The sequence below is a fragment of the Prinia subflava genome, chromosome 1, assembly GCF_021018805.1.
Source record: "Prinia subflava isolate CZ2003 ecotype Zambia chromosome 1, Cam_Psub_1.2, whole genome shotgun sequence".
NCBI lineage: Eukaryota > Metazoa > Chordata > Aves > Passeriformes > Cisticolidae > Prinia > Prinia subflava.
Window position 1 is genome coordinate 71,171,213 of NC_086247.1, and position 27,540 is coordinate 71,198,752.

Sequence of the window (27,540 nt, forward strand, 5' to 3'; positions counted from 1 at the left end):
GTTGCCTGAGGAAGACTCTAATTTATAGCTATTGATTCTTTCCACACCTCTGTCTAACTGATGAAGAAATGCTTTATTGCCCAGTTAGTTTAGATATAGATAGTAAACATATCTATTCTATGCTTTAATCAAATAATTGAATCATCTCTCAGACTTCTATATGATAAATTAAAACCACTGAATTCTTAACACTTTTTTCTTTAATGAGTTCCAGCTTTTTCAGTGTTTCTATTTTTTCAGTATCAGCAGAAAAGGGAAGGTGACCTGCACATTGCAATCTAGTACTGGTCCCTGCAATGGCGTTGGTCCCTGTTCTCTGATGCCTTGTGCTTCTTCCATACCCCTTCCTATTTATGCACTGCAGGGCTGCAGAATTCTTCTATTCAACAAGATTCCTCCATGCCACCAGATTGCAATCATCTGGTACATAGTGAGCCCTAATTTCCTTTAATGTTTCCTTTTACAGGGAATATGGTCTGCAGTTACATAAACTTGCATGATTTGCTCCTAGTAAGATGACTTCACAAATGTTTTTTATTAAAACACATTTATTTCACAAACACAGCTATTCAATTCAGTCTGCCTCCACACTCCTTATCGCTTTGCTGGCCTTTCTGTACACTCTTCTTCTATTTGCAAGTTTTTATTTACCTCCAGAGCATCAATACAACTATTAAATTATAGCAGTAGTAGTCCCCTGGGAATTCTGCTGCCAATATTGCCAGATAGTCCCATTTGTAAACAGATCACCTGGTCTGTCATATTGCACCCAAAACTGAATTTGGAATTATTAGACCAGCCTGATGTGAGGCAAGTTCCAGGTTAAGTCTGGCATAAGGGACTGCCCCAGGGTCCTATTTTTACAAACTTTATGGATGAGTTTTCTCAGATTTGCCTTGTTTGGGGAATTAGTCCAATGCTATTCCAACAGGCGTCATGTCCCTGCATGTCTCCACAAGTCCTGGCTTAGGCTGTACCATATACAGCCTTATCATCATATAATAAAAACACTATTTTCATGGTTCTTCAGTGTCCCTAACTTTCCAAAACAGTTTCTAGCATAGGCTGTCAGACTGCTTTCTGTACTGTGAAGGATGAAAAGCTAGAGCAGGAAAAGTCCATTCTCACAGTGACCACCTCACAGACCCCATAGTTTGTCTCTTTCCTGTGCCTATTGCCTCTTTTCTTCTCCCCAGCACATCTTCAGACACAACCTCAGAGCACCTCTCCAGGGAATGCCAGTTGGCCCTTCTGCCCTGGCAGTTCTTCTGGAATGGAAAAAATGTGACTAGAGATAGAGGTAAAAAAATCTGTAGGAGCACAGTTCACCATGGTATTGTGGCTGGGGCCTCATGTATCTTCCCTGATTTTAACCTTAGCAGGCATCTACTGAAGAAATAAAAGACACTGTATGTCCTAGGGACCATGGCAGAGAAGACTGATCATGCATAGGTAGGAAACAGCCTGCCCTGATGCCAGAGAAAGGCTGATGGAAGAGGAAGGGACCATCTGTTCTTAGAACAGGAGGAAATCAAAAAAGTTAAACTGATTCAGGAGGTGTTTGGTCCCCTGCCTGCTCAAGGCCCTGGTGCTACTGGGTTGACAGCAGTCCTTCCACTTTCTGTCTTCCCTCTGCCACCAGAACCAGCTGTCAGACCTTACAGCCTCCTTGGACGAGTACCACAGGTAGAGGGATGAGTCCTTCAGCAAACCTCATGAGACTATTCTGAAAATAAGCACACCCTACCTAGAAGCCTGGATAGATCCCCCTTTTCCAGTTTTCACATATTTTTCTGCTTTTGCATTTCATATACAAATGCCACCACTGGCTAAGAGTTCAAGAATATGTATGAATCTTGTTGCATAGGATTCTGTTGCACTAGCCAGCTATGGCTGAGAAGTTGTGACCACTGCTGTAGTTGTGTCTGTCTACAACAGACCTGATTTAACCCACTATGAATGCATGTCTTAAACCCAAGAAGATGTTTTGTTTCTGTTTCCCATATTTCAGTCTAGAAACAAGGATGCCCAGGGTCATCTTCTATCTCAGTATATCCAGATAAGGCAGTATTCTTTAGAAACAAGAGGACTGACTGATTCCTTCTAATTTACTTAATTGCAACAAATTGATTTTCATAGGAACAACCAGATATGAAGCAGCCATCTGAGGTTTGCTCTACAGTACAACATCCCAGCCCTGACAAACTCCCTCTAAAGTACACAGCAAGCCAGCAGCTGGGGTACCTTCCAATGCTTCCAGGACTCAAGCACAGGTTTGCTCCTACCCATTCTCTTGTACATGATCCTGCAGGAGGAAGTGCCTGTTGTTCCTAAATCTAACAGAGAAAAGACTCCATCCTTTTGGCTTCCTAATGATAAACCCAGCAGCTGATCTACAACTGTGTGCAGATTCTGATAACCCACCATCTCTATGTGCCTCTTCACATGTACAAAGGACCACTGACCTGCACTGATCCCACATGTGTGGCAAAATCCCTTCCTTTACATCTATGAGTGCAGCCACAGGGTGACAAACCATTTGTTCTTCACATGGTATACAACTCAGTGCTCGCTATAGTCCTCCTTTTATTGGTTTTTCAGAAGCAGCAGTGCATCATGCAAGGAAATGTCATTTCTACTTCAAATGGAGTTGCCACACAAAAAATTATTTCTTGAGCCTAAGTGGTGAAGCACATGATGTCATCTAATCATAGAAAGAACCAGTGTTGCATGCCTGATGCTGTGAATTCAGCAGGCTTGCTGTTGTAGCCATGCCTGTGGATAACTGCTGACTGGGAATGCTGTCATCAGTTGGCCCTGTTAACGGGGAACCATGGAATCAGTTAGGTTGGAAAACATCTCCAAGCTGATTGAGTTCAACCATTAACCCAGTCCACTGCCAAGTCCACCACAAAACTACCCCAAGTGCCACATCGACCCACAGTACAGGTCTTCTGTCATATTCCAAAATGTACGTCAGACTGGATCAATGTTTCTATAACATTCTGTGGATGTGACCTTCTTCAGAGTCCACCTGTCTCCGTGGGGTTCTTTGTGTAAGCTATGTATTCGCCTCTCCAGCCAAGGACCAGAGAACTACCAGCTGGTGGCAGCAGCAGCTTCTCCAAGATCAGGATGTGAAGACTTGATCTCAGTTCCTGGTGACACTGTGTGAAAGTAAGCAAATAAACATTCCTCATTTTAAAGAAATGGAGCCATTATCAGCAACCTTGCAACTAATCTAACTATCTTAAAAAGAACTTAGCTTCTCTAATCCTTTGGAACCTTTTGAATTTTTTTTTGCATAGTAGTTTGGGGTTGTAATAGGCACTGAGAAATAAGAAGCTAAAACATGTCTCTGTTGTGATGACCAGGCTGATGTTAGGATCTTAGGATAAAGGAGGAAGAGTTTGTTGCCCAAAAATGCACTGCAAGTGACCTTTCTTATTGGCTGTGTGCTGTAAAGAGGAAAATGAGATGATATGGTGAGATTTAAGGGAATATGAAGGTAAAGAATTGACTGGGATCAAAGAAAAAGTTTGGAGCTGGCATCAAAGAGGAGTGTGTGTTGTTCTGGGATCCAAAGGTGATCTTACATCATCTTGTACAAATGTTCTAATACTTCCCCATCTTTACTCAAAATACCTCACTGAGTGCCATCTTCAGTCACATCAACCAGTTCTTTTAAAGCTGCATCACTCTGCCAGCACATCTTTTTAATCCCTTCTACCAACACATCCTTCTTTTTTTATCTCTCCCTTCTTTGTCTACTTGTCTGGATTTATGTAAAAACTCCTTATCACTGGCCCCTCGGGACTTTGTACATTGTAATACGGAACTTTATTATGTTCCTGTCACTTCAGGAGAGCAAAAGGTCTGTGATACCATTTAAAAACTTCTGATCCAAAAATTACTTCATGACACCATAAAGTCTTTGAGACTAAATTACTGGAGTCCCAGCATTCTGCCTTTAAAGTTTAACTAAAGCTGGCGTCTCTGTGTTAATTTTGTGTGGTTTGTACCAACATCCATCTGTTGCTTAGATGACCTACAGTGCTTTTGCAGAGAGGTTAATCTGGTGCTCTGAGCAGGTAATAAGAGAATTCGTGTGTCCTTTTGGTGCTGTGAACCAGAGTACTGGAACACCTGGCGTGCTGCTTTCAGGCTCAGCTGCTGGGCACTGACAAGGTCTTGCAACAGCCCTCAGCTTCATGTGGAATGGACTGCAGCTGAGGCAGGAGACCCCTCAGACTCTTCTTGGGGTAAAGAGCCATCCATGAACAGGATACTCTGCAAAAAAGGGGCTGTCTGGGGCTGAGATTCATATTGTTTGCCCCCAACTAAAAGCAGGATTGTTGCAAGGCCTCACTGATGGCCTTGGCTCTCTTGTTATATGTAGGAATTTAGAAAAGTTCATGATCTCAGGCCTTTAAAAATTCTAGTCATAATTGACAGAGTCACACAAACAAAAATTTTGGTACCCTAAGTGGAGGGACCATCAAATAGTTTCCATTCCTCCAACCATTCCATGGCATATATCTTTCTCACTCAGCAGCTACAGAATCACTTCAAAGATTATATTGTAGGACAAAAATGTGGCCAGATGTCAAGGCTGAAGGTGAAACAAGGTAAAGCATGCATTGTACCTTTACTTGGGGAGAAATTTGTGAGTGACTTCTGCTCTTTAGGGTACTGGCCACATCTTGAATTTGTTTATGAGCGCAAGAATTTAAAAATACTCATGTGTGTATGTGAGAAGGTCACCTCTGACACAGAGTTCTGTGAATCAGAATTGCCAGATGCAAATGCTTTTTAGTCAGTAAGTAGTAATACATGGCCATGAACACCCTGAACATAAAAAGCTTTTCCTGAGCATTTCCAATGCTGTGCAGACTTAAAAATCAGCCAGCCAACCATATTCTCCATGGATATTGTTTACCCCACTCATTCTCAAAAGCTATCACTGTGATACAATGGCTGTTCATTTACCCAGGTGTCCTTTGCATTTACCTGGGTTTATCATGTCTGTTGAGTGGAGGTCACCTCAAGAATGTTATCTAAATCAGTAAAAGAGATTAGCATTTCCAGATGGACTTCCAACACCAAGATGAAAGTAATTTCAAAGGATGTGTTGACAGGAACGTAGGAATCACACATATGCCTCTGTAAATTTTAATATTACAGGAGTGAACAATTTTGTGTCTTTCTTCATTCTTGCTATATGTTGCTGAAAATGCCTTTTTTCTGAATATCCTTCTAAAAGTAAATCATGTCACTTTGGAGGATGAAAGGAGGCAAACAGAAAATGGACAGTCAAAGGTGCCCAGTGAGATAATAGTATGCATCAGGACAACTCAGGCAAAAGAGAGAGAGATTAATAAATGGCTTACCTGCTGAAAAAGTGTGTGTTTGCAAAGACTCAGCTAAACATAACTCCATTTGATTCTAGGAAGGAGGCTGTGTCCCTTGCTATAAATGAAGTCAATGGAGCCTACCAAGATGACCTAGGTAAATAACTCCTTCAAAAGAATTCCAGGCCTAGAGGCTGGCCTAATCCTGAATATATCGGCAGGATGCATGAACCCTAAGATTCTAATGCCACCTATGACAGTTTATCTTCAAACTTGCAGAGGAAGGAAAAAAAAGAGCAGTAGAGGACAAATCATACATCAGGAAGAATAAAATAAAACCTTTCCCAACTCCAGTGGAAGCCCTGAGGCACGGAATTATTATAATGCAAATTGACAGTGATCTAATCTATTTTCTCACACACTTGGGGATACTGACACACCAGATGCCCAGGGACTCATAATATAAGCTTAATTTTCTCTCTTCAGGCATTTTCCTATTCTATTGTGTTGTATAATTATGCCCATAAACTTCTCAGGCTCCTTGCTACCCAACTGCAAGCTACTCCTTCCAGTGCTCAGGAGAGTATTCAAACGTTTCCTTCATCATATACGTGGCAGCCCTTTGATTTCCAGTGCAGATGTATTCAGGATTACTCACTGTACTGCCATTTGATCATGTGATGAAGTCAATATCCTTCTCTGACATTTACTTCTCAAATATATTTATAAGGTGTTATAGCCCTAATCAGTCTTTGCTGAGCTGTACTAAACAAGAAAAAAATCTTTTAATTCTCCTATAAAGAAATGGCTTTTGTTCCCTTAATCATTCTAGAAATGCTTCTGTGCACTTGCTCAATTTAAGTAACATTTTCTCTCACTTGGCATTAAAATTCTGCTGCATTTAAATGGAAGTAAACAATACACATATGAACTTTTTACTGAACCACAGGTAACTCCTTTTCTGAAAACTCAATAAAAACAAGAAAACCACTGGCCAATTTTATCCTACTAGGAAAAGAAAAACCAACAAAAACCCCACAAAAAAAACCCACCTTCCTACCAGCCCAAATATAAAAATGGTACTGCAATGGGAGTTCAATCTCCAACTAGCAGCAGATGGTTCTCTACCACAAGAAAGTCTGAGATGCCCTTCATCAGCTGCACCCTGCTCCACGTGGAGCTGAGGGCTGCTGCCAGACCTGAGCTTTGAATGCTGTCCTGTGTCACTAATAAATGGCTGAGCCTGAAAGCAGTTCTGCAGCTGAATATGTAGGAGAAATACCTGCCAGAGGTCAGTCTGTTCTTCATACCCAGATGCCTCTCTGATTTGAAAGTCATTGCATCAGTCTAGGACGTCTGTATGCACTGTAAGTGGATCAACCAGTCCTGCTCCAAGACAAGGACAGGAGAGCCTTGTCTGGGAGATGGCAGGTGAGTTCAGTTTGACTCCTGCACTTGGCAAACTGGTGAGAAGGTATAATAATGAACAAAGTTAATAGATATGTTTCTACTATTTAAGATACTAAGGAACAGAAATTTATTAGGAATGTGTAAACAGAGATCATGGACCAAATTTAATAATTTTTTTCTCAGTCAGGGAATATGTGGATAAGGATAGTCTAGATACAGGGGATGTCTGCCCTGCAAGATGCTTTACTGTTTACCTGTTTTCTCTCAAGACTTGACTTCAAGCCATCCAGAGTCCATACTGAACTAACCAAATAACTTGCTTGCCAAGGAAGCTTGGGTATGAAAAAGAATTTTATCCATCACTTCGGCTTTTCAACCCTGCAGACAGTATGGGCACAAACTGTGATGAATTTCAATATTTTCAGCACTACCAGAGCAGCGCCCTGTGGCAGCAGAACCTTGTTTGGCCAGGCACACCTATTACACCTTCCTCATTGCTGAAACAACTTTCTCATCACTTCTGTCATTAATCTTGTACCATTTCAGAGAGCAGGGGTAGAAGGCCACAGAGAGGATGCTTGGCTCTGGCCTGCCTTTTCTTTTGGCTTCACCACTGGATAGACACCTCAGTTATGTAAGACAGGTAAACAACTCCCATAATGTTAAATTAATGATCACAGCTCCTGCTGCCATCTGCCACAGGAACACCATGCAGAGACCTTTCAGTTTAAAACATTAGTGTAGCTGACACAAAGGCTCGCATTGCTGGCTGGCAGTGTGGTTCAGTTCTGCATCTGTGCCACCCTGCTTACCCAGGCATTCATCCAGAGGTGACCACCGAGCGCCTTGTTCCACCTGACTGCCCGGGGGGACTGAAGCTGCAGGTGAAGATTCTGTGACTGCCAGCTTTTGCACCAGAGCAGGAACAGTCTCGCAGCCTGTCTCATCAGGTTTCTCAGTGCCCTGCTCCATATGCTGATGAGAATTTTCCATGTCTGCCTTAGCTTCTCCCCCTGCAAGTCCTGCTGGAGTCATTTTCCCAATAAAGCACAGATTACTTGTTTCCTAGAAGCATCACACACCACAAGATGTCTGAGTGCAGTTTGTCTGCATTTCAGAAATTTCCCAGCTCGGTGGATGGGCCATCAATAGTTCAGGGGAGTGGCATTTCTGCCACACCAGAAGGCTACTAGGAGAAGGCTTGGACACAGTTTCAAATAACCTATGAACTGGGGGTTCTTCAACTGCTCAGGCAAATGTAGGAGGTGAGAGGTGAATACGGGATGAACAGAACAATCTTTGACACTTCAGCCTCCACCCACTTCACATTTGACTGGAAGTCTGACCTCCAGGGAAACACTCTGTCAACAGTACTTCGCAATACAGATCTTCTCAGGGCTAGGGGATTTAGCAAACAACTCTCCTGCAGCAGACCCAGCTGGGTATCTGCACACAGGAAAGGATCAGAGAAACTCCAAGGGTTATCACACTGTTGGATAGGCAAGGTCAACAGGACAGAGGGCAGGAGCAAACAAGGATAGTTTATGGCACCTGGGCCTCCCAGGCCATCACTGACAGTTTGCTCACAGCCCTTCATCTTCTCCCTGTTCAAAGCAGGCCGATGGAGAAGCACTGGCTGTCACACACAGGTCAACTCTGCCAGTATCTCCTGACATTGCTCTTCAGTGGAGTCTTCGGGGAGGCAAAAGGAGATCCACCTCCAGATCCTCCACTGGGAAATGTGTTATGGAATATAATGCTGCTACTTGCACACTGCTTATTGCTTTACATCCTCCACACGACAGATGTAAAATCACACTTTGGGGCCTGCCTTCAACATTGCCCAGTTCAAAGCATTTATTGTATTTTTTTTTCATTTCCAGTCTGTGAAGGTAAAGAAGATGGTGAGGGTAGAGGATAGGTGGGGAATCAGCTGCTCCTTCCTGTGCTACAGAGTCCCAGGACAGACCTACTTGGTCTGGAGGGGAGCAGGTGTAAGAGGGATGGGATATATATATATCTCCTGTACTGAAGAAATCAAGATTGTCACATCATTCCCAACCCAACAAATACCAAAAAGCACGCACACACACACATACATATGCGTACACTTACAACTATTTTTAACCATGTTTATATATCGATTTTATAGGCATTACATATTGTGATTATCTGTGTTTAGGCAGGTAGGTGTAAATACATCATCACACATGCACTGAAATGCCACCGTGTCCTTACACACTACCACAGAGCTATTCTGTCTCTGCGTTAGGTGCGGGCTCTGTCCGTGTGCACACACGTGCGCGGAGCTGCCGGTGTCGCTTCCCGGCCGTGTGGGCGCCACACGCGCGAACACACACACGTACGTGTGCAACACCTGCCCACGCACCCGCGGCTCTGTCCCGGCGCCCCTCCCGCCGTCACCGCCCCCGGCCCGCCCGGCCGGCGGGGCCGCTGCCGCAGCGCGGGGCGGAGCGGAGCGGGCCGGTCCCGGCGCTGCCCGCGGCCGCCGCCCGCCGAGCCCCGCAGCGGCGGTGCCGCCAGGCGCGCAGGCGGCGCGGGGCGCTGCGGGCTGCGGCCGCTCTCCGCGAACAAAGGGCCGAGCGCGCCGCGGGCCGGCGCGGGCACGGCGGGGGCTGCGCGGGCGGGCTCCGACCCCCCGCCCGCCCAAGGGGAGGTGCCCGGAGCGGCGCGGGGCCCGGCCCGCCGGGAGCCGCCGGGGATTGGCTCGGCCGAGCGCGATCCGAAGGTGCCGGGGAAGCCATCTGCAGCGCAGGCGGTTTCGCCGCCGCTGTGCGGGGGGAGGGAGGGGGCTCTCCCGTGCGGGCGGCTGGGGGATTTTTTTTTTCCCTACCTTTTCCCCCCCCCAACCCTCCTCCTCCTTCCTTTTCACGGGATCATGGCCACGGCGGCGAGGCCGTGATGTCCGCGGGAGCAGCCCCGCTGCGGCAATGCTCCCCGCCGCAGCTCTAGGCAGGGGAGGCGTTTGAGCGGCGGCCGCACATCCTCCGGCACCGCGGCGGCACCGCCGCCTCTGCGCGCCCCGGACCGGCGGAGAGGCGCTTCGCCAACAGCGAACCCGCCGAGCCGGGCTTTAAATTGATCATAACCACGCTAGAGCCCCGCCGGTGCTCAGAGGCGGGAGGGATCGCACAGCAGCGCACAACATGGCCACTCTGCTGCGGAAAATCGGGCTGATCCGGCTGCACAGCCGGGACACGGAGGACCCCAAGCACCACCACCACCGCAGCAGCAGCCAGCAGGGCTCCTCGCTCCGCGGCAGGGGCAACCAGAAGAACAGCAGCAACAAGCCGCAGCCGCAGGCCCCCCCCGGGGGCGGCTGCAGCAGCAGCAGCAGCGAGGGCAGCCCCGGGGGCCACAAGAACAAGAAGGCGCCGGAGCCGGCCAAGCAGCCCCCGCAGCAGGCGCGCTCGGGAGTCGGCCGGGAGAAGCCGCGGGAGGCGGGCAGGGAGCCCGGCGCCGGCAAGGAGGCGGCGCAGCGGCCCGGCCCCGGCTCCGGCCCCGGGTGCGGGTCGGGGCCGGCGGCGCTGGTGCCCGCGGGCCGGCAGCAGCACTGCACGCAGGTGCGGACCCGGCGGCTGATGAAGGAGCTGCAGGACATCGCGCGGCTCAGCGACCGCTTCATCTCGGTGGAGCTGGTGGACGAGAGCCTCTTCGACTGGAACGTGAAGCTGCACCAGGTGGACAAGGACTCGGTGCTGTGGCAGGACATGAAGGAGACCAACACGGAGTACATCCTGCTCAACCTCACCTTCCCCGACAACTTCCCCTTCTCTCCGCCCTTCATGAGGGTTCTTAGCCCCCGCCTGGAGAACGGCTACGTGCTGGACGGCGGGGCCATCTGCATGGAGCTGCTCACCCCCCGCGGCTGGTCCAGCGCCTACACCGTGGAGGCCGTCATGAGGCAGTTCGCCGCCAGCCTGGTCAAGGGGCAGGTAGGGCTCCCTGCTCGGGGAGGAGCGCACGCATCCCTCGCTCGGGGTGTGGGTGCGGACGGGAACCCCAAAGGCGGCCAACCCGCGCCTGTCCGCGACCAGGCCCGGTCTCCCCGAGGTCCTGGTGTCACCGGTGGGGCAAGGGACACACGTGTTTGGCTCCGGGGCAAACATCTTTTCGGGCAGGTGCTGCAGAGGTGCGGGGCAGCTTGGAGCGACGAGGAGCACACGCATCCGTCGTGTTGTCCCGCCCGGCTTTTGTCCCTGTGCTTGGCTCTGCCGCCTGTGGCACACCAAGATACCGTGCTCATTTCCCCTGATGGGCACCTCCTTCGCCCCGCAGCAAAAGGGGGCACTCCGGGCCCCAGTGGGGTTTGGGATTGGAGCCCCCTGCCCTTCACCAGGCAGTCGGCCATTCTCGCTCGTCCCTTGCGTGTAGAGCTGCCGCTGGCGGAGGGCGCGACGCTGGAGCTGCTGCCCCAGGTCTTTGTCTGCGCTGTCCCGCATAGCATCCCTCCGGGGACACGGGGCGAGCCCGCCTTTGGCGCTTGGCACATCGCGCTGAGGTGTGTCGCGGGGTCACGCCGGGAGTCGCTGCCCCAGCTGCTGGCAAACTTGTACAGGATTCAAATCGTCCGGCCCGAAAGGAACGAGTAATTTGGGATAGGTACTGCAGCTGCAGCAGTCCGACGGTGCCTGCCAGCTCTCCTCTTCAAAGGAGGTGGTCGGTTCTCCCGGCAGAGAAAACCCGAATCTGTGCATTTTATGCTGCTTTTTTTTTTTTTTTTTTTTTTTTTTTTTTTTTTTTTTTTTTTCGTTGTGCAGAATACCCGTAGAGAGAAATATTTCATAAGCTATTTTTAATAAACGGGCAAATATTGCTGGTAGACATTAGCTCTTTATGCCATATATTACGCTTTATATTTTAGTGGGCAATGCACACCGGGCTGTGACAGGGTGATTTTACTGTTCGTAAGTGCCCTTGAACTCAGAGGACATGCACAGCTCTGTCTGTCAGTAAGTTATACTAAAGTAACTTCTTAAATTTTTGTCTTGGCAAGGAGGTGGGAAAAGAGTAAATAATAACATACTTTTTATTTGCTTAAAAATGAGGTTACTCCTGTTGCTTCTATGGAACTGTTTGCTTGAGCAGAAGTAAAGGCTTGTTTCTTCTTAAGACTGAAATTAATTTTGATTTTTTCAACAGGCTCTTTTGTAAGTGGCTTGTTTTCCCTTTAACCTATTTGATTTGGGCCTACTGCTCCTTTTTTTAATCAGTTGGTATTTTTCTCTGCACTTCATTTCAAGAGGTCAGGTTTCCTAGGTCACCTTGGGATATAAAAAACATCTACCAAGGGGAAAAAAACCACCAGTTTTAGTTAACACGGAGCCGCATTGAAGTTCAGTAAGCAGTAAGCTGCTCTTACTGCATTTCACTGTTTGTTAACTTGTCTCTTTTTAGAGAGGTCATAGTCGTTGTTATTTGTTACAAGAATTTAGAAGGACAGTGCTAAATTCTCTCATTTTGTAACAATCCAGCCTCTTTCTGCAGTGTTGAATGTTAAAGGGGTTAAAAGAATATTTACTGGGATCATAAAATGGCTCAGTGAAGAGAAGCACTGAATTGTTTTATTAGTAATAAATTCTAAGCTATATAATCTGACAATTTTCATCTCTAAACCACTTAAGAGATTTCCAGAAAGTATCAGCAATTTTTTATGACCAGAGGATGTTTGTGTGTGCATCATTAACAAATGCATTTAAAAAGCAAGAGTTTCAATAACATTCTTCCAGAAGTTTGCAAAGTCAAAGGCAGAAATAAACTGCTGACAGTAACTTAGTAGTTAAATTGATACAACATGGCACGTGTCAACCCCTCAGATTGTTCAATCCAAGTGGAAAGGTTATTAGGCAGTACAGTCAATACATTTATTTTCTGGGTTAGAGAGATGTTGCCTGTGATGGGTTTGCCGGCCCTGACACCGTAGCTGGGCTCTGTGTCATGGGAGCCACGTTTCTGTAATTGCACTCCCCTCGTTATGTAATCCCCACTCCATTGCATAATAGGGCTCAAAATACGACTGGCGCTCCCCTATCCCTGTTTCATTTTACAGGTGATCTACTTTTGACCAGTTAGTTTTTTAAAATAAAAATGGAGCCGACAGAGCATCGAGGGCAAGGGTGCTGCATTCCCCAGCGCCGTGTGGCCAGGTTTGGGTGACTCCTGCCGTGCCGTGGGCAGCCTTGGTGCCTGAAGGAGCTATCCCAAACAAATAGCTGTGGCTGTCACCAGGTTAATTGTGTAATTTCTGTAAGCAGCCTGCAATAGCATGAAATATTCAAGATGCTGTTCAAGGCTGGAAGGGTGAGGGCCATTCTGCATCGCCTCAGAATGAACCTGCCTGAGCAAATGGCAGCAGCCGTCGGGCTGAGGGGGAGATGGGGCACTGCCACCACCAGTGAGTCAAAGGGACCTTCCAGAGAAATGTCACTGGTTCCCAGCACCATGATTTAGCATGAAATCACTGTGAATATTCCAGCCTGTGACGCATCCAAGAGTGCCCGGCTGGCACGGGCACCAGTGCGAGTGGGCAGGACTGCGCGTTCCACTGGCACACCTTCCTCCTTGGGAAGTTCAGGAGATAGAACCAGGGTGGCTCATTTCTTGAGACATTTTTCATCAGTCCTATTTTGCTGAGCCAGCTGTGCCACTGTCATTCTCTGCTGGTTCTTCAAAGAGAAACAGCACTTTTTGGTCTGCTGATAGAGCTAGTAGTAACTGTGAGCATGTATGACCTTCTGTTTTTTGACAAAGTGATCCAAAAGCAGATAAAATTAACATTGAAAAAACATTCTCAGACAGTTAAGATTCTTGACAAACTCAGATTTTTTTCATGGATTTCACAGACCTTTTAGCAGAGTAGAAGAGAAACTGAGATAAGTCATTCTGACATCTCATGGGATGTCACTCAGGAGTTGTCTCTACAGAGATTTAAACGTGCAACAGAGAAATTAAGAGTTAGCACTTTCCTGTTACTTTTCAGCATTGCACTTGTAAGTGGCAAAACCTGTGTCCAGGCTCCCAGAAGTGAGTGTATCTCCCAGGGCTTGGATTTAAAGCAGGGTGGCTGTTTCTCTAGATTTCACCAAGCAGGAACCATACACCCAGGTGACCTTGCTTGAGAGATGCCCTACCTTATGGGATGCACACCCTAGCTTCTTATCATGAATCTGGCATTGTGGTTTTAGATATATATTTTTTTTTTTTTGGTTTAGTTTGGTTTTTTTTGTTTTGGGTTTTTTTGGTGGTTTTTTTTGGTGGGTTTTTTTTTTTTTTTTGGGTTTTGTTTTTGTGGGTTGTTTTTGTTTTGTTTTGTTTTTTTGTTTTTTGGGGGTTTTTTTGTTTTTTTGTTTTTGTCTGCAAATAAAAATGTTTAAAATGGAAGAGGAATGACTTTTGTTTGACTATAACAATTCAACAGTCCCAAATTTAACTTTTTTCCCCCCTCAGTTTTCAAGGAAAAAATGTTAATTAACAAACAAGTTGGGGTTTGTTTGGTTGGTCGCTTCAGCTATTCAGCTGAGAAAATCAATTATTCACACAGCTCTAGTCAGTATCTTGAGGGGAATTCTCAGTACATCAAAGGCCAAAGACTGTTTATCTGTCTGGGATCCAGAATCCTATTTTAAAAAACTTGGTGTTGTCCTTAACTCAACTGTAGCCTGGCTTTTAAAGGGATGACTTTGTACTTGCTTCCTGCACAGTCAGCTGCTCGCTGGCTCCTGTCATCACAGGCAGGAGCTTGGCCCTGCTGAACTGGCCAAACAGTCCCTGTGAGCTGCTGCAGAGCTGGGGTGCCAGCCAGGGAGGCGGGGTGATGCTAATGAAATAATTTAAATACCAGTTGTTTATCATCCTAGAGGCAACTGTTCGACATGTCTCTCCAGGCAGAACTTCCCATATCTGTCTATCCAGGCTGGGGAAGTGGCCCATGGAAAATTACTCATTCGTAGCCTTTTAAAATGATTTATTGATCATTTCAGAGGGAAGTTTAAAAATTAGTCAGTTGCTCTCCACTTCCAGATAATGGTGTCATTGTCGCAATAATATCAAGAATGGAAAGAAGGAAGAGTGGGTACCAGTTGTAGGAGAGAGGTGTCACAGCAGGAGGTTCATCGTGGCTCTCCTTGAGTGACCATGCACACAGATGAGATCAGTGCCCATGTTTCAGGGAGGAGTCATCTCTGTCCTTTGAAAACATGGTAGATGATGTGTTCCCAAAGGAAAAGGAGCGGACTTTGTCCAAAAATAAGAGAGGGTTTTGTGCCTTTTAATAGATGTGTTGTTTCTCACTGGACAGAATGGTTTGGTGGATGTTTAAAAGAGGGCAAAGCTGTACATACCAGTGTCCAAGTAATGCACCAGGGGGTTGTTTTTTTTCTTTTTTTGAGAGCAACAAACAGAGCTACACCTGATGCCTTGGGGACTGCTGGTAGTGCTGACCAGTAGATGCCTTGTCTTCTTTTTTACTAGTCCCTTGTTCTCTCCATGGAGGCTGGGGACCAGAGTGCCAGACAAAGGCAGCTGTCAGGTAACTGTCATCTCTGCAGATTGTCATGAAAAAAGGTCTTCATTTTGAGGGAACCACTCCCTTGTTTTTCCAGTGAATAGGGGGAGCATAAAATTTTTTCCAGGATTCTTGCAGGGAACAGAAGAAACAGAAATTTTGCCAGGACGTACTACAATAGGAACAGGGTACCCCTAATTCTGAGTATTCTGGCTGTTGTGAGCTTCTAGAGAATGATTTAAATAAAAATCAAGAAAGAGTTTATAGTTAAGCTTTAATTTTGTATCAGAAAAGGTACTGAATTCAAACAAATGTTGTTGATGTCTAGTACTTTGATCCCTCGCATTTTAATATTAGAAATACCTCAGTGGAACCCTGTTAATTTGCTTCAAATGCCGTGTGCCTTGTATGACTATTGAACAGATTTATCTATTTTAAAGATTCGAATATCCCAGCAGAGTTTTACCAGATTGAAACAGTAGAAATGGGCTTGTTTTATGACCAACAGCTACAGAAGGTAGCTGTTAATCATAGTCTGAATTATTCCCTCTTCATCCTTTCAAACAGAAGTGTGAGCGAGCAGATAGCAGATGGGACTTGCACGGTGTCCAGGAGGTCAGCAGACTCCAGGTCTTTCAAATATGTATAGCAGAAATTAATTGCAGATCCATGGGTTTTCATACTCCAGATGCTGGGTTTGAGGAGTGTAGCCATGAATAAATCAGCTAATCTCAAAGGCTGCAGAAACGTACTGAGAGCACAGTGGTCTCTGAATTATTTGGAGCCATTGTATCCTATTAGGGCCTCAAAAATGGAATTGTTTTCCTTTTTGCTTTTGGTTAGTTGCCTGAGCAAGTGATCCTCAAGGGAGGAAATGTTGCTTTAGGTCCATGGGTGAAAAACATCCACTCATATACAAAGATGACAGAGGATACCAAGACTGTGTTAGGGGACTTGTTTCCCATGAAAAGGTATAAATGCTGGGCCAAAGAGATAACAGAATATTGTTTGTCTAGAGAGGAAAATCAGATCTATTGGCCTTCTAAGATGTCTCTTTCATTTCATTTGAGAAACGTAGGATTGGAAGCTGAAGTTTTAGTAGGAGCATGTGTGTTGAGATGCTGGGCCTGATAAACAGGCTGGAAAAAATAATTGTTCATGTGTACTCTGATATATTGGTGTTCTGACCATCCACTATTATTATGCAAATGCATTCCACTGAGAGGAACGAAGACACAGGGATTCCAACTCATTGAAACAGGAGGTTGGTTTAATTCATCTGAAAAGCAAAGGGAACATAATCTCCATTTTTCTCCTTCAAAGCACAAAATTTAAAATTTTAAAATACTTTCAACTATCCTTATTACTGTTAAAATAGTCATCAAATAAACTAAATCCCTAAATTGAGCCAAATTACTAATTTTAAAACATGCTTTTATTCTTCTTGGCAATACTTAGCTGATCTCCTAAATAAGAGTTTGAAAGAATTGGGGCTTTGGATTTTGTGAGAAAATTGAATTTGCTGAAAAGAGCAAGATTCTTCTTCCCTGAATTACATAAGTGCTCATTTTCTTCAATGTGAGTGTTCAGGCACAGAGAACCATGAAGCATTGGGGTGCTTTGTCAGATACTTCACTGAAAACTGTATTTTTTCAAATGCAAAAAGCCTAGTCACGGAAGGTGATGTCCTGAAGGAGTAACCTAAATAACCCACTATCTATTGTGAGGAAGATTTACTCTTCCTTTTACAGGCTAGCCTTGAAAATATGCAGCTTTCCCAGCATCCACACAATGCCCAGGGATTTCCATGCATGGCCGGATAGTTCCAGATTGAAGATTTGTAACTGCACAGTAATTCAGCTCCTCATATCCTGGGAGTCTGATTGCCAGGCATGGTCTGGGGCATGTCCCCCTGCGGGCATCTGCTCTCACTAAGTGGGAGGGTGGTTAAATAACATAATATTTATTGTGTTTCTTTCCCCGTCTAAGCTCCTTTGGGCTGGCGAGAGTCATTGAACGGCTCTTCTTTTTCCTTGATGTATTCAGTCCTTTGCATGCAGTTTCCAGTTTTCTCCTGTAAATGCCAAAAAAGGTAGTGCTGACATTCAGTGCACAGAGAGATGGGCAGTGGGAGGACTGCTGGGTGCGATTCCACTGCAGTTAAACTGGGAGAACCTGAGATGCTGTGGTAGTTGTGCTGACTGAATGGCTCAAAATCTACCTTAATTGTAAGGTGCACAGGATCCAGTTGTCACATTTGTAAATGGAATAGCAGGTTTCTCTTGGATATCATTGTATTTTTTTAAAGTGGGGCGGTCTGGTCTGAGCTGTACTCCACAGGTCATTTCTGGGGGCTGCTGAGCATTACATGGTGTTGGCCTTCAACTCCATCTGGAAACAGCAGTAACTGAGTAGATCCTGGAAGTCTCAGGCCAAGCTTTACAGGAAGGACTTGATACTGTTACCTAACCTGGCTCCCAGTGCAATGAGCGCTGCACTGGGAATTGAAAATGCCTGAGCTAGGGAGAAGCGTAGGTGTGCTTTGATGAAAGTGAATTTGTAGTCCCTACCGGTGTGCACAGAACAGGGAGGTGGGCACCACACTTCAGATGTTCAGGTGATTCCTCCTCTGGAACAGGATCAAGGTGCCAGTCTGATTTGCCCCATTGCCACTGAAAGTCACACTGAGGAAGGATATATCAGACGTGTACATCCTCAACCAGGCATGGCAGATGCGTGCCTGCCTCGTGCACACTCTGTCCTTGGAAAATGTCTTTTTATCTGCTTCACAATCTTGTACATTTTCTCTGCTAAAATCGATGATCCTCATTGATTTAATCCTTTGCTGCACAGGCTCTCCAAAACCCATGGAACTTCTGCAGTGACTCCTTGATAGAGTTACAAGTCAGTTCTAATCCCAAACCCACATTGAAAGACGAGTGAAAATAAACCCAAAGAAGGAAGACATAAGCCTGTCTTATGAAATGGCCTGGAGCTCAGATGCTTGTCATAGTCAGGCTTTATGAGCTGTGGAATGACTTGGTATTTCTCCTGTTTCTAGGCTTGTGCTACAAATGGTAACAAGCCCCCAGGTGCAGTAAGAAGGCCTCATTTCCATAATACACATCCATGAAAAAACCAAATCATCGCAAAACAGAAGAAATTGATGTTACTGGTTTTTCAAATTTTCTATTAATTTCTACAAATTTTAAATTTTCTGTAAATCTGACAATATTATTTCCATTAAAATATACCTGGCATTGAAGTTATTTGCGAGAGAAGGTTGTTTCAGAGTTTGAGCACTTAGCCTGAGAAAAGGTGATCTGAGTTCAGCTTCCAGGTTTCACCACTGACTTCAGGTACAGTTATAGGCAAGTCATATAACATCACTATGTTCCTCTTTCTCCCATGGAAAGTACAGACAAATTTATAAATGACCTGAAGGTCGTTTGAGGATATGTGCCTAAAGCACTCAGAAGTGAAGGCTCTCTGAGTAGATGTCCATGTGCATCAGTATGGAACATACTGCAGTCAAGAGATTGGCACATGCATATAAATAGCAGGAGAAAAGCACATCCACTTGTGACTCTGATCTTACTAAATTTGGATTTAACTTGATTAGATGTTCCCAGTGGCAACTTGCTTTCTACTACTGTTTAGTTCACTTTTTTGGTTTTTTTTTTTTTTTAGCATTGTAAAACTTAGGGGAATGTGAAGATAGGCATTGTTATGGTGCCTTTGTCTTTATAACCTGTCACAAAGGATGGTTGAGTTGGATTTGCTTATTTGCTTTGCTTTGGTTAGGTTCACACCCATGACTGTGTTTGACTCGGGTAGCTTCAGGTTCCTGATGTGGAGAACCTGTGGCCTTACGCAAAGAGTTGCTCTCCTGTTCCCAGCCTTCTCACCTGGATTGGCCCTCAGGAACTCTGCCAGTGCCTGATTCCACAGAGAGGTTGTCCAGGGAGCTCAGCAAGAGACTGAGAATACATAGCAGAGAAAATATCCCTCTGTCACCTAGACTAGCAAGTGCCCTTCTGGTGGCAGGGAACAGGGACTGGCTCTCCTGACAGAAGCCCACCATGTTGTCATACCTTCAGCCCTGGAGGTGCTTGAGTCACCAGTAATGTAGCCAGCCACCCAAATTTTCCTATTCTTTTCCCAGCACAGGGTTTGTCCCACCCATAAAATGCAGGGAGGGAGTTTCTTAGCCCTCATCTGTGCTGAAATCATGCTGCCAGCTCCGTGCTGACATAGGGGAAGGCAAGGAGGAGCAGCGCAGTGCTCTGTAGCTGTCAGACAGAGACTGGGGCTGTAAGTGTTGGTATCGATTAAGAGCTACTGGCACCAGGCTACTGGCACAGACAAATGAGCATAAATAATTACTCAGCTGCAACTCAGATTTCTTTTTCCTGGACAAAGAAGAGTTATACTCCCAGAAGGCACAATTTATAGGATGCTTTAAAGCCAGAACTTGCTACTTTTTCACTTCTTTTATGGATTATTCTTAAAAAGGAGACTAAAAAAGGCATGGAAATACTGCCTTGGAAATGACACATTTGCAGGAAATCCTCCTTGTTTCAATTTACGTATGCTGCAACATTATGAGTATTTGTCTGTATCACTTTCTATACCACTTTATTTTAGCTACAGCTAATAATTATATACAGTGCAATGTAAATTGTGTGCAGTTTTTGAGACATGATTAACAGTGCCTCATCAGTACATGAAGGAGAAAAATTATAAACCATGTAATTGGGGGGAGAGACTGTATATATTGCTCTCTAACAGTGATGTTGTGACACATTGCAATCACTGCACTGAGAGCATGACAGTACTCACTTCAGCATCGCTCCGCTTTTGAATGCGTCTCTGAAGCCAGTGGAAATATTTCCTCTGAAAGCTTGTTTAAATATTCTAGGATAAGGTTCAGGCTTTACCACTGAGTACCTCTGTTCCTTATCAAAAATGTTTGAGTATGCTTGCGTAGAATAGTTGGGGCCCAAAGCCTTTAGTCACTGGCACATTATGGAACATGTTACGTGCCAGAAACTCACAGCATGCTTCAGTATTTAGGAAATCCATAGATTTTGTGTCATCCATGGAGAAGCCTGGCACAAGAGACTTGGAAAATGGGCATATCCTTGTGTATTATCCTCCTGTCCATGGAGGGATCACCACAGATGCCATGTCTGGCATAATGACTTCCTGCAGTCTTTTGCGTGCTTCTCTCTCTCTGCTTATTTTCCATCTCTTGACATTTACCTGGGGTTGGGTCAGCAGAACCTACAGTAGAGATCTGTTAAGAGATGGAGGCACAAAAGGAAACAGTAGCCATCCGTGTGTCCTTATGCTGGCTTACATGATGGGCCAAGTTTAGCCCTGTGTGCAGAAGGCTTGTGTGATTTGCCCATGGGAGACCAACCTGGAGTTATTGGCATTGCCAGGACTAATGAAAATACACTGGGTTGAGGAGATTGTGTTAAGAGCTGTGCTAACAACGTGAAGGCTTACCTGCTTCTGAGTCTCTTAGCTGTGCACTACTGGAAATGTACACAGCTCTTTGTTAGCTGGTCCAGGTAAAATGTCTGGGTGTGACTGAAGGTTTTCTGTGACACCTCAGAGATCCACAGCACAGGGACTTACACTGTTTCCGCAATAACATCAGCCCTGTAAGGGCTCATGGCTGTGTACACTAAATCTCTGAAAATTTGGGACCTAATAAAGCAGGGCATTGTGCTCACTTGCGCTTACTGTGCATCAAGAGTGGACTGAGCACAACCTTAAAGGGTTCAAGACCTGACTGTGCAGTGCCACAGCTGACCTGTGCTGACAGTCAGCTCCAAGTGTCTAAGCTGGACTTGGAGACCACCACAGCTCCCTTCCAGCCTTTTGGTGATTGTGTGATCCCATGGAAGTCTGACCTCTGTTATATAGTGCTGTCCTTCTAGGCAGTGCCAGCTGGAGACACATGGAAGCACACCTGGTACTGTCCTAAAATTATTTGGTTTGGATGTGGGAGTTATTTGACAAGAGAGGAAACTCCCTTTGTCCAGAGAAATCCTCTTGAGTCTGTCCTGACTCTGGAAGGACCAGAAGAAATGTCAAGACTGCATGTCATGACACTATAGGCCAGCTGTGGGTAAACATATGGTCATAGCGGGCTCAAGAGTTTCAGGCTTCATATTTGGTTTTTGTACAGGACTTAACTCTGCCTTTGGACTACTTTGTGATCTGGTGATGCTGGGGAAGAATTGACGTGACACATTGCTGATAGTGGTACTGACAGATTTTAAAGAGCTAATGGTTGTTGAATGGAATATTTTTGAGGATGTGATTCAGTGTCAGAGAGCATTATGAAGGGGAGATGTGTTTACAGAGACTACTGTGGCATCATGTGGAAGTAGAAAAGCTCTCAGATTTGCCATAGATGGCAATAGATGTGGTCCATAGATGTGAATGTGTCATGCTTTAACCTCAGCTGCCAACCAAACCAAACTCAGTCACTCCTTCACCTCATCCCCCAGCTGGCTGGGGAGGAGAATCAGAAAAAAAAGAGTAAAACCTTGTGGGTTGAGATAAGGAGCTTGATAATTGAAACTAAGTAAAATATAATACTACTAATAATAACAAAACCCCCGATTGTAATTAAAGACAGAGATACAAAAAACCCACAAGAAAACCAAGTGATGCACAATACCATTACTCACCACCCACTGACAGATGCCCAGCCCCGTCCCCAAGCAGTGATTGGCCCCTCCCAGCCAAGTCTTCCCAGTTAATATACTGGGCATGATGTTCTATCATGTGGAACATCCCTTTGGCCAGTTCAGCTCGCTGTCCTGGCCAGATTCCCTCTCGGCTTCTTGTGCATCTGCTCACTGGTAGAGCACAAGGCACTGTGAAAAATCCTTGGCTTAGTGTGAGCATTGCTCAGCATCAGGTAAAACATCAGGGTGTTACCAAAATTATTCTCATGCTAAATCCAAACCACCACTTCTACTAGAAAGAAAATTAACTTTTCTGCAGTGGAAACCAGGACAGGGGGATAAATCATGTGTGAGATTCACCTTGGGTCTTTTGCTGAACATGGCAGCGGGGAGTGGCTGGTCCCTTGGTACAGCCGGGGTCCTGAGAAGGCTGCACGCAGCAGATCGTGTTCCAGGAGGTCTTTCTGCCCACAGTTATCGGGGTTATGGACTGGATGCTTATCAGCTGTTTGTGCAAGCTCATTAGTTTGGGCAAAGCCTGGATGAGTGGCATGTGATTGCTCACTGTGCCACGCAGGCTGGCCGCAGCAGGAGCACGAGCGAGGGAGGAGGCTGAGCACAGCACACGTCCCCCTGCGCTTCAGCACGGCTGCATAAAAACCAGTTGGGTGCTGTGGCATTGCTTTCACCTTTCATATGTTTCTAGCTTGTTAAAATTATATCTTGGTAAGTACATGAAGTCACAGCAGATGGCAAAATCCAAAACGTTCTCTCCAACTCTTTAATTAGGTTTTCAGTTATCCCTTTATGAAAGGCGCTCTGCAAGTGTCTGAAAGTATTGCAAGTATTTAAATAAGCTCCTGGTGCGACTTCTCCGAGCTGAAGGCGACGGTGATATCTTTATGAAAGGCTTTTTGGGTTTTTGCTGTTTGTAACCTCTTGTGGAATGTTTTGATCTTGTTCACATAGCAGTTTGATAGCTTTCCTTGATGTGATGCTGGACACATCAAGACATCAGCCATGCAAATGATCTGTATTCCTTACAGACCAATCCTTTGGGGATTGGTCAAAATGCAGTTGTGCCTAACAGAGCTGTGGACAGCACATATTTACATACTGTATTTACCATCACTACCACATTTACAGAATGCAGCAGCTCACAGGCTCCTGTCCAGAGTTAAGATGACTGCATGTTTAAGTAGCAGGCTGAAAATAAACTGTAGTCAAGGCTGGTAGCAGTGCCTGGTAAAACATTTGACACGTTCTTCTGTAATTGCGTCCAAAATGACATTTGTTACTTAAACTAGGGAAGAATTTTCTGGGAATGGCAAAAAACTAAAAATCACTAAGACAGTAGATACCACCCAAATGTAGGCTCGAAAGCATCTGAAGTCGGTCAGCTGAAATTCCAGCCTTCTTTCTTTTTACCCCAGGTTTACTTGAGGCACCAAATAGGGAAACTTTCAGTCTAGGAGGTTAAATTTTATCCAAATTATAAACAGCTGACAGGATATTGGTTAATAGGAGACAGTGCTGACCATGCCACCCATAGTTTCTGTATAAGCATAGCAATACATGGACTGCAGCAGGGTAGAATTAGCTGGTCTTTGATGGTGCAGTTCACATACAACCTGCATATGGTACCAGTGTGGAAGTGGATTTAATGATCCGTTGCATTAATAAGAGAAAGGTTTCAGAATAAACTCAGGAAATGGTGCCCCTTTCATCTGATATGGCTCCAGTAACAGTTTACATGATGGGATGATGTTTACTACGTCATTATGACACCAGAGAATTCTTACGTTCCTGCTTTGAAAGCTATACATAGTCGACACCAAACATGAGCTGTTCACAGTGCAAAGATGCTATTGCTAGGTGAATCATACTGTCCTAGGTTCTGTGCATATAATTCAGAAAGGTATCAAAGCCTTAAAGGATAAAAAATAATGTGCAAAACAGAGGAGATGGCAAATGGATCTATTCCAAAAACTAAGCAGCAGAGTAAGTTTATATTTACTTTCAAAAGGATTTAGTTGGTGAGATTTTGAGGACAGCATTTTCTGTGCTGATTTAATTTTCTGTTGCACTTTGTTTTAGCTTTTCCTATGTTTCTCTAAGTGTGCTTCCAACAGAACCCTAGATTAGGAAGAAAATACAAAATGTTTTGTAACCACAAAAATGCTCCTGCAGAATAACTATGATTGATAATTATATGAGATATAATTATGTATGATAATTATTCAATAAGATTTTAAAAATATGTTACCCAGCTTTATCTAATTATTCCATCTGTCACAACTAAAAATGAGCACTTTCTAAGAAAATTTATGATTGGGACTCAGTTGAGAACCATTCAGATCATCTTTATTTGGGACATATTAATTGCCAAATTTGTGTGGAGATATAGAAGGTGTCAGCTGTTTGGTCTGTCAAGGGGGTTTGAAGAGGAAATAGATTCTGGTCTGTAAATGGCAGCTAAGGAGAAAGGCAAGGAAAAGCACTGACAGGTAAAACAGCTGTTTTGGGAAAAACAAATGGGTATAAATTGACTGTGAATAAATCGAAGTGGGAATTGGAGGGTGTTTGTAATCTTGGGTTAAGGTATGCTCTGAGAGACAACTCAAACTACACCGAAAAATTATTTGTTGAAACAGGAGTAGGAAACATCTTTTTTCTTTCTTGTGTCCATAGTTTTGCTGTAACAGGAGCAGTACTGAACACAAAAGAACCTCTGCAATGTTGTGACAGCTTTCTAGAAAGAAATTGTTTGTCCACACTGCAGACTAATCTTACTCGTTTTAGTCTGTAAATTTGATACTCTGAGGAGAGATTTTTTTCTTCCAATTTTCCCCCTTTTCTTCCCTCCATGTGCCTGACTATTCCCAGTATTTGTTGCATGCTATTGCAAATGCCAAATTTTGGGTTAAATTCCAAATTGACAGTAAAATCAAGGAAGAAAAAGATGATTTTTGAGCTAAAGAACAGGAAAAAAAAAGAGTACATACTGAATTGAAAGAAAAAAACGAGAAATACTAACTTGGCTCTTAGTAATTGTAACACTGTAATATTGTATCCGCTCATCAAATACAATTTGTTAAAAAGGCTTTCAGTGCAATCTGTCAAATAATTACTAAAATTACTAGACTAGTGACTTTAATAAACTTCTGTTTTGTAACAAGTCCAGTAGGCATAAATACTTTAAAGGTATTTATTTTATTTTCATTATTTTGTTTAAAGGTATTCATTGCTGTAGAGTGGTATTAATCTGCAGCTGTAATTCTTTCTTGTGTCTCTTTTGGTTGGTAATTGACACAGACCAGTGTGAAAAATAAGGTAAGCTGTTGATCACTCAGTAAAGGTCTCTACTGCCAAATAAGAATTTGAGTTTTCATACAGCTGTGCAGTTAGAGGTAATACCTAACAGCAGAGTAATAAAAATGCAGTATATGCGGATGGGTATATTTTCATTCATTATCAGCCTCGGCATGAAAGGGGTAATAAACCAACTCGAACATTCAATTTAAGATGGAAGCAAGCTGGTTTAAGGCGCTCCTTTTAGAAAGGGCAGAGCTGTTCGTTTCTCAGGGGAGGCTGCGGGAGGAGGGATGCAGTGTGTGCCCGCGGGATGGATGTCATTTTCGGTGTCGCTGCGCGGTGGCAGCGGGGGCGAGGCGCGGGCAGCCCTGAGAGCAGCCGGGCCCGGGCAGTCGCTCTCTGCCAGGGCTGCCCCGGAGGAGCAGGAGGGGCGGGCATGGGCGGCCTCAGGCCGAGCACGGAGGAGCCCCGGAGCAGCGCAGGGGGAGGCGAGCCCTGGGCACGGCCGCGGCAGCAGCCGCGGGTTGCTGCAGGCGGGGCAGCGCGCCAGCACAGGGCTCGCCGGGAAGGAGCAGCTCGCCAGATGCCTTCTTTTCTTTTTTCTTTTTTTATTTCTCCTTTTTACCCGTTCACTGAATGTCATTTTAAGTCATCTTTAATAATGCATTTGTCTGCTCGAGTTGGGGAACTGTGCTTGCTGGAACCTGTAAGTGAATGCCTCTCGTCCTGATGAGCTGAAAAGTTAAGCTGTGGTTTCCAGATGCGTGTTCACATCTTTAATGAAGGTTTTCTTTTTGTGTTTGGCGCAGGGCCGTATCTGCAGAAAAGCTGGCAAATCAAAAAAGTCATTCAGTCGAAAGGAAGCTGAAGCAACATTTAAGAGTTTGGTGAAGACCCATGAAAAATATGGGTGGGTCACCCCACCCGTCTCTGATGGCTGATGTTAGCAACCTGCACTTGACAAAAATGCTGAACAAAAGTACTGTGACATCTCCTCAGTGCTGTACACCGCCCATCCTTTTCTACTTCAGCTTCAGTTACATACCATGAATGTCAAGGAGACATCTAAGTTATTTATGAACAGATGTGTTTACAGAGGGAGAGGAAAAGAAATGCTGTGTAGGATTATATTTCAAGACTGGAGAATGGTCATCGTTGAAGTCACTTGAGCGGATGCTGAGATTGCGTCATTTGCCCCCATACAGCCCACATTGTCTTCAGCTTCTTTCCATGACAGCAGCACCAAACAGCAGTACTGGAAAGTCTATCCATTACTGCTCAGTTCATTTAAATGTAAATGAAACAGTTAATATTTAATAGGGAAGCAGTGCATTGCAGGTACATGTTTGCTGTGCTGTTTATCTTTGTCTCCTAGCAGGTCAACATAACTTGAAGATTTGTCTTTATGTGGAACTGTGGTCTGCTGTGACTAAATTTAGACCTCATTTGTGCTCTATATATGACCTTTAATTCATAAATGAAACCAGAATTAAAATGCTGAAAGGTCCTAGTGTTAAAAAATTATTAAGTGGAATCACCCAACCGGTTACAATGTGCTCTCTGTGCCGATATTGTGATGTGCTGTTCAGAAATAAACCAGTGCAGTTAGCTGAAGGTTAGGTGGTTTTTTAAAACACATCCACACCAGGGCTCAGAGGGGTTGGTTGGTGGTAGTAGAACAATGATTACCCTGCTGGTACCTTCTGCGGTAGCATGTGGCCTGTCAGTTCTTCAAAACAGCGAAACAAATGAGTGGAAATGGACAAAGAAACCTTAAAATTTTATCTGTTTAATTTTGAAATGATATGCCAGTAACAGAGTAAAAATTTTCAAGTCAAATGGAACATGGTTTGTAAGATGATTTGCATGACTGGAATTTTTCTTTTTTATTTTCACACAATAGACATTGTATGTACTTAGAGCCCAGTATCTGAGAAAACCCACTGATGTATATAAATGTCCTATTATTTAATCATTAAAATTTAAGTTTTCTGGTAAACAAATTGAAAAAAACAACTTTCTAAGGGACTCCATAAAAGCTGAAGGTAATGTTAAGAATGGTAAAGTAAAGCATTAAAAATGTGGATTCCGAATGGAAAATGGTATTGGACACGTGCTGAATAAAATCACCAGTATCGTTTCTGTTGCCTCGGGAATTCGATCATTTTGGGTAGCTTTTGTATTCAAAGTAATGGGTTTTCTGTTGTGAGATTCTAAGCACCATATAGAT

At 44.7% G+C, this 27,540-nt stretch overlaps 1 protein-coding gene across 1 annotated transcript; it reads left to right on the forward strand.

Annotated features, from left to right (window-relative positions):
* The first annotated feature begins 9,640 nt into the window (after nucleotides 1-9,640).
* Nucleotides 9,641-27,450, forward strand: UBE2QL1 (ubiquitin conjugating enzyme E2 Q family like 1). Its single transcript, XM_063399592.1, has 2 exons — nucleotides 9,641-10,717; nucleotides 26,120-27,450. Exons 1-2 carry the CDS (start codon nucleotides 9,929-9,931, stop codon nucleotides 26,249-26,251), a joined length of 921 nt encoding a protein of 306 aa, XP_063255662.1. The 5' UTR covers nucleotides 9,641-9,928; the 3' UTR covers nucleotides 26,252-27,450.
* The last annotated feature ends 90 nt before the right edge of the window (nucleotides 27,451-27,540 follow it).

What these genes read in the sequence shown, in the direction of transcription:
- UBE2QL1 (XM_063399592.1), top strand. Translation starts at nt 9,929, where the DNA reads ATGGCCACTCTGCTGCGGAAAATCGGGCTGATCCGGCTGCACAGCCGG. An exon ending in CCAGCCTGGTCAAGGGGCAG is followed by an intron (nt 10,718 to 26,119) that starts GTAGGGCTCCCT and finishes TGTTTGGCGCAG; the next exon opens with GGCCGTATCTGCAGAAAAGC.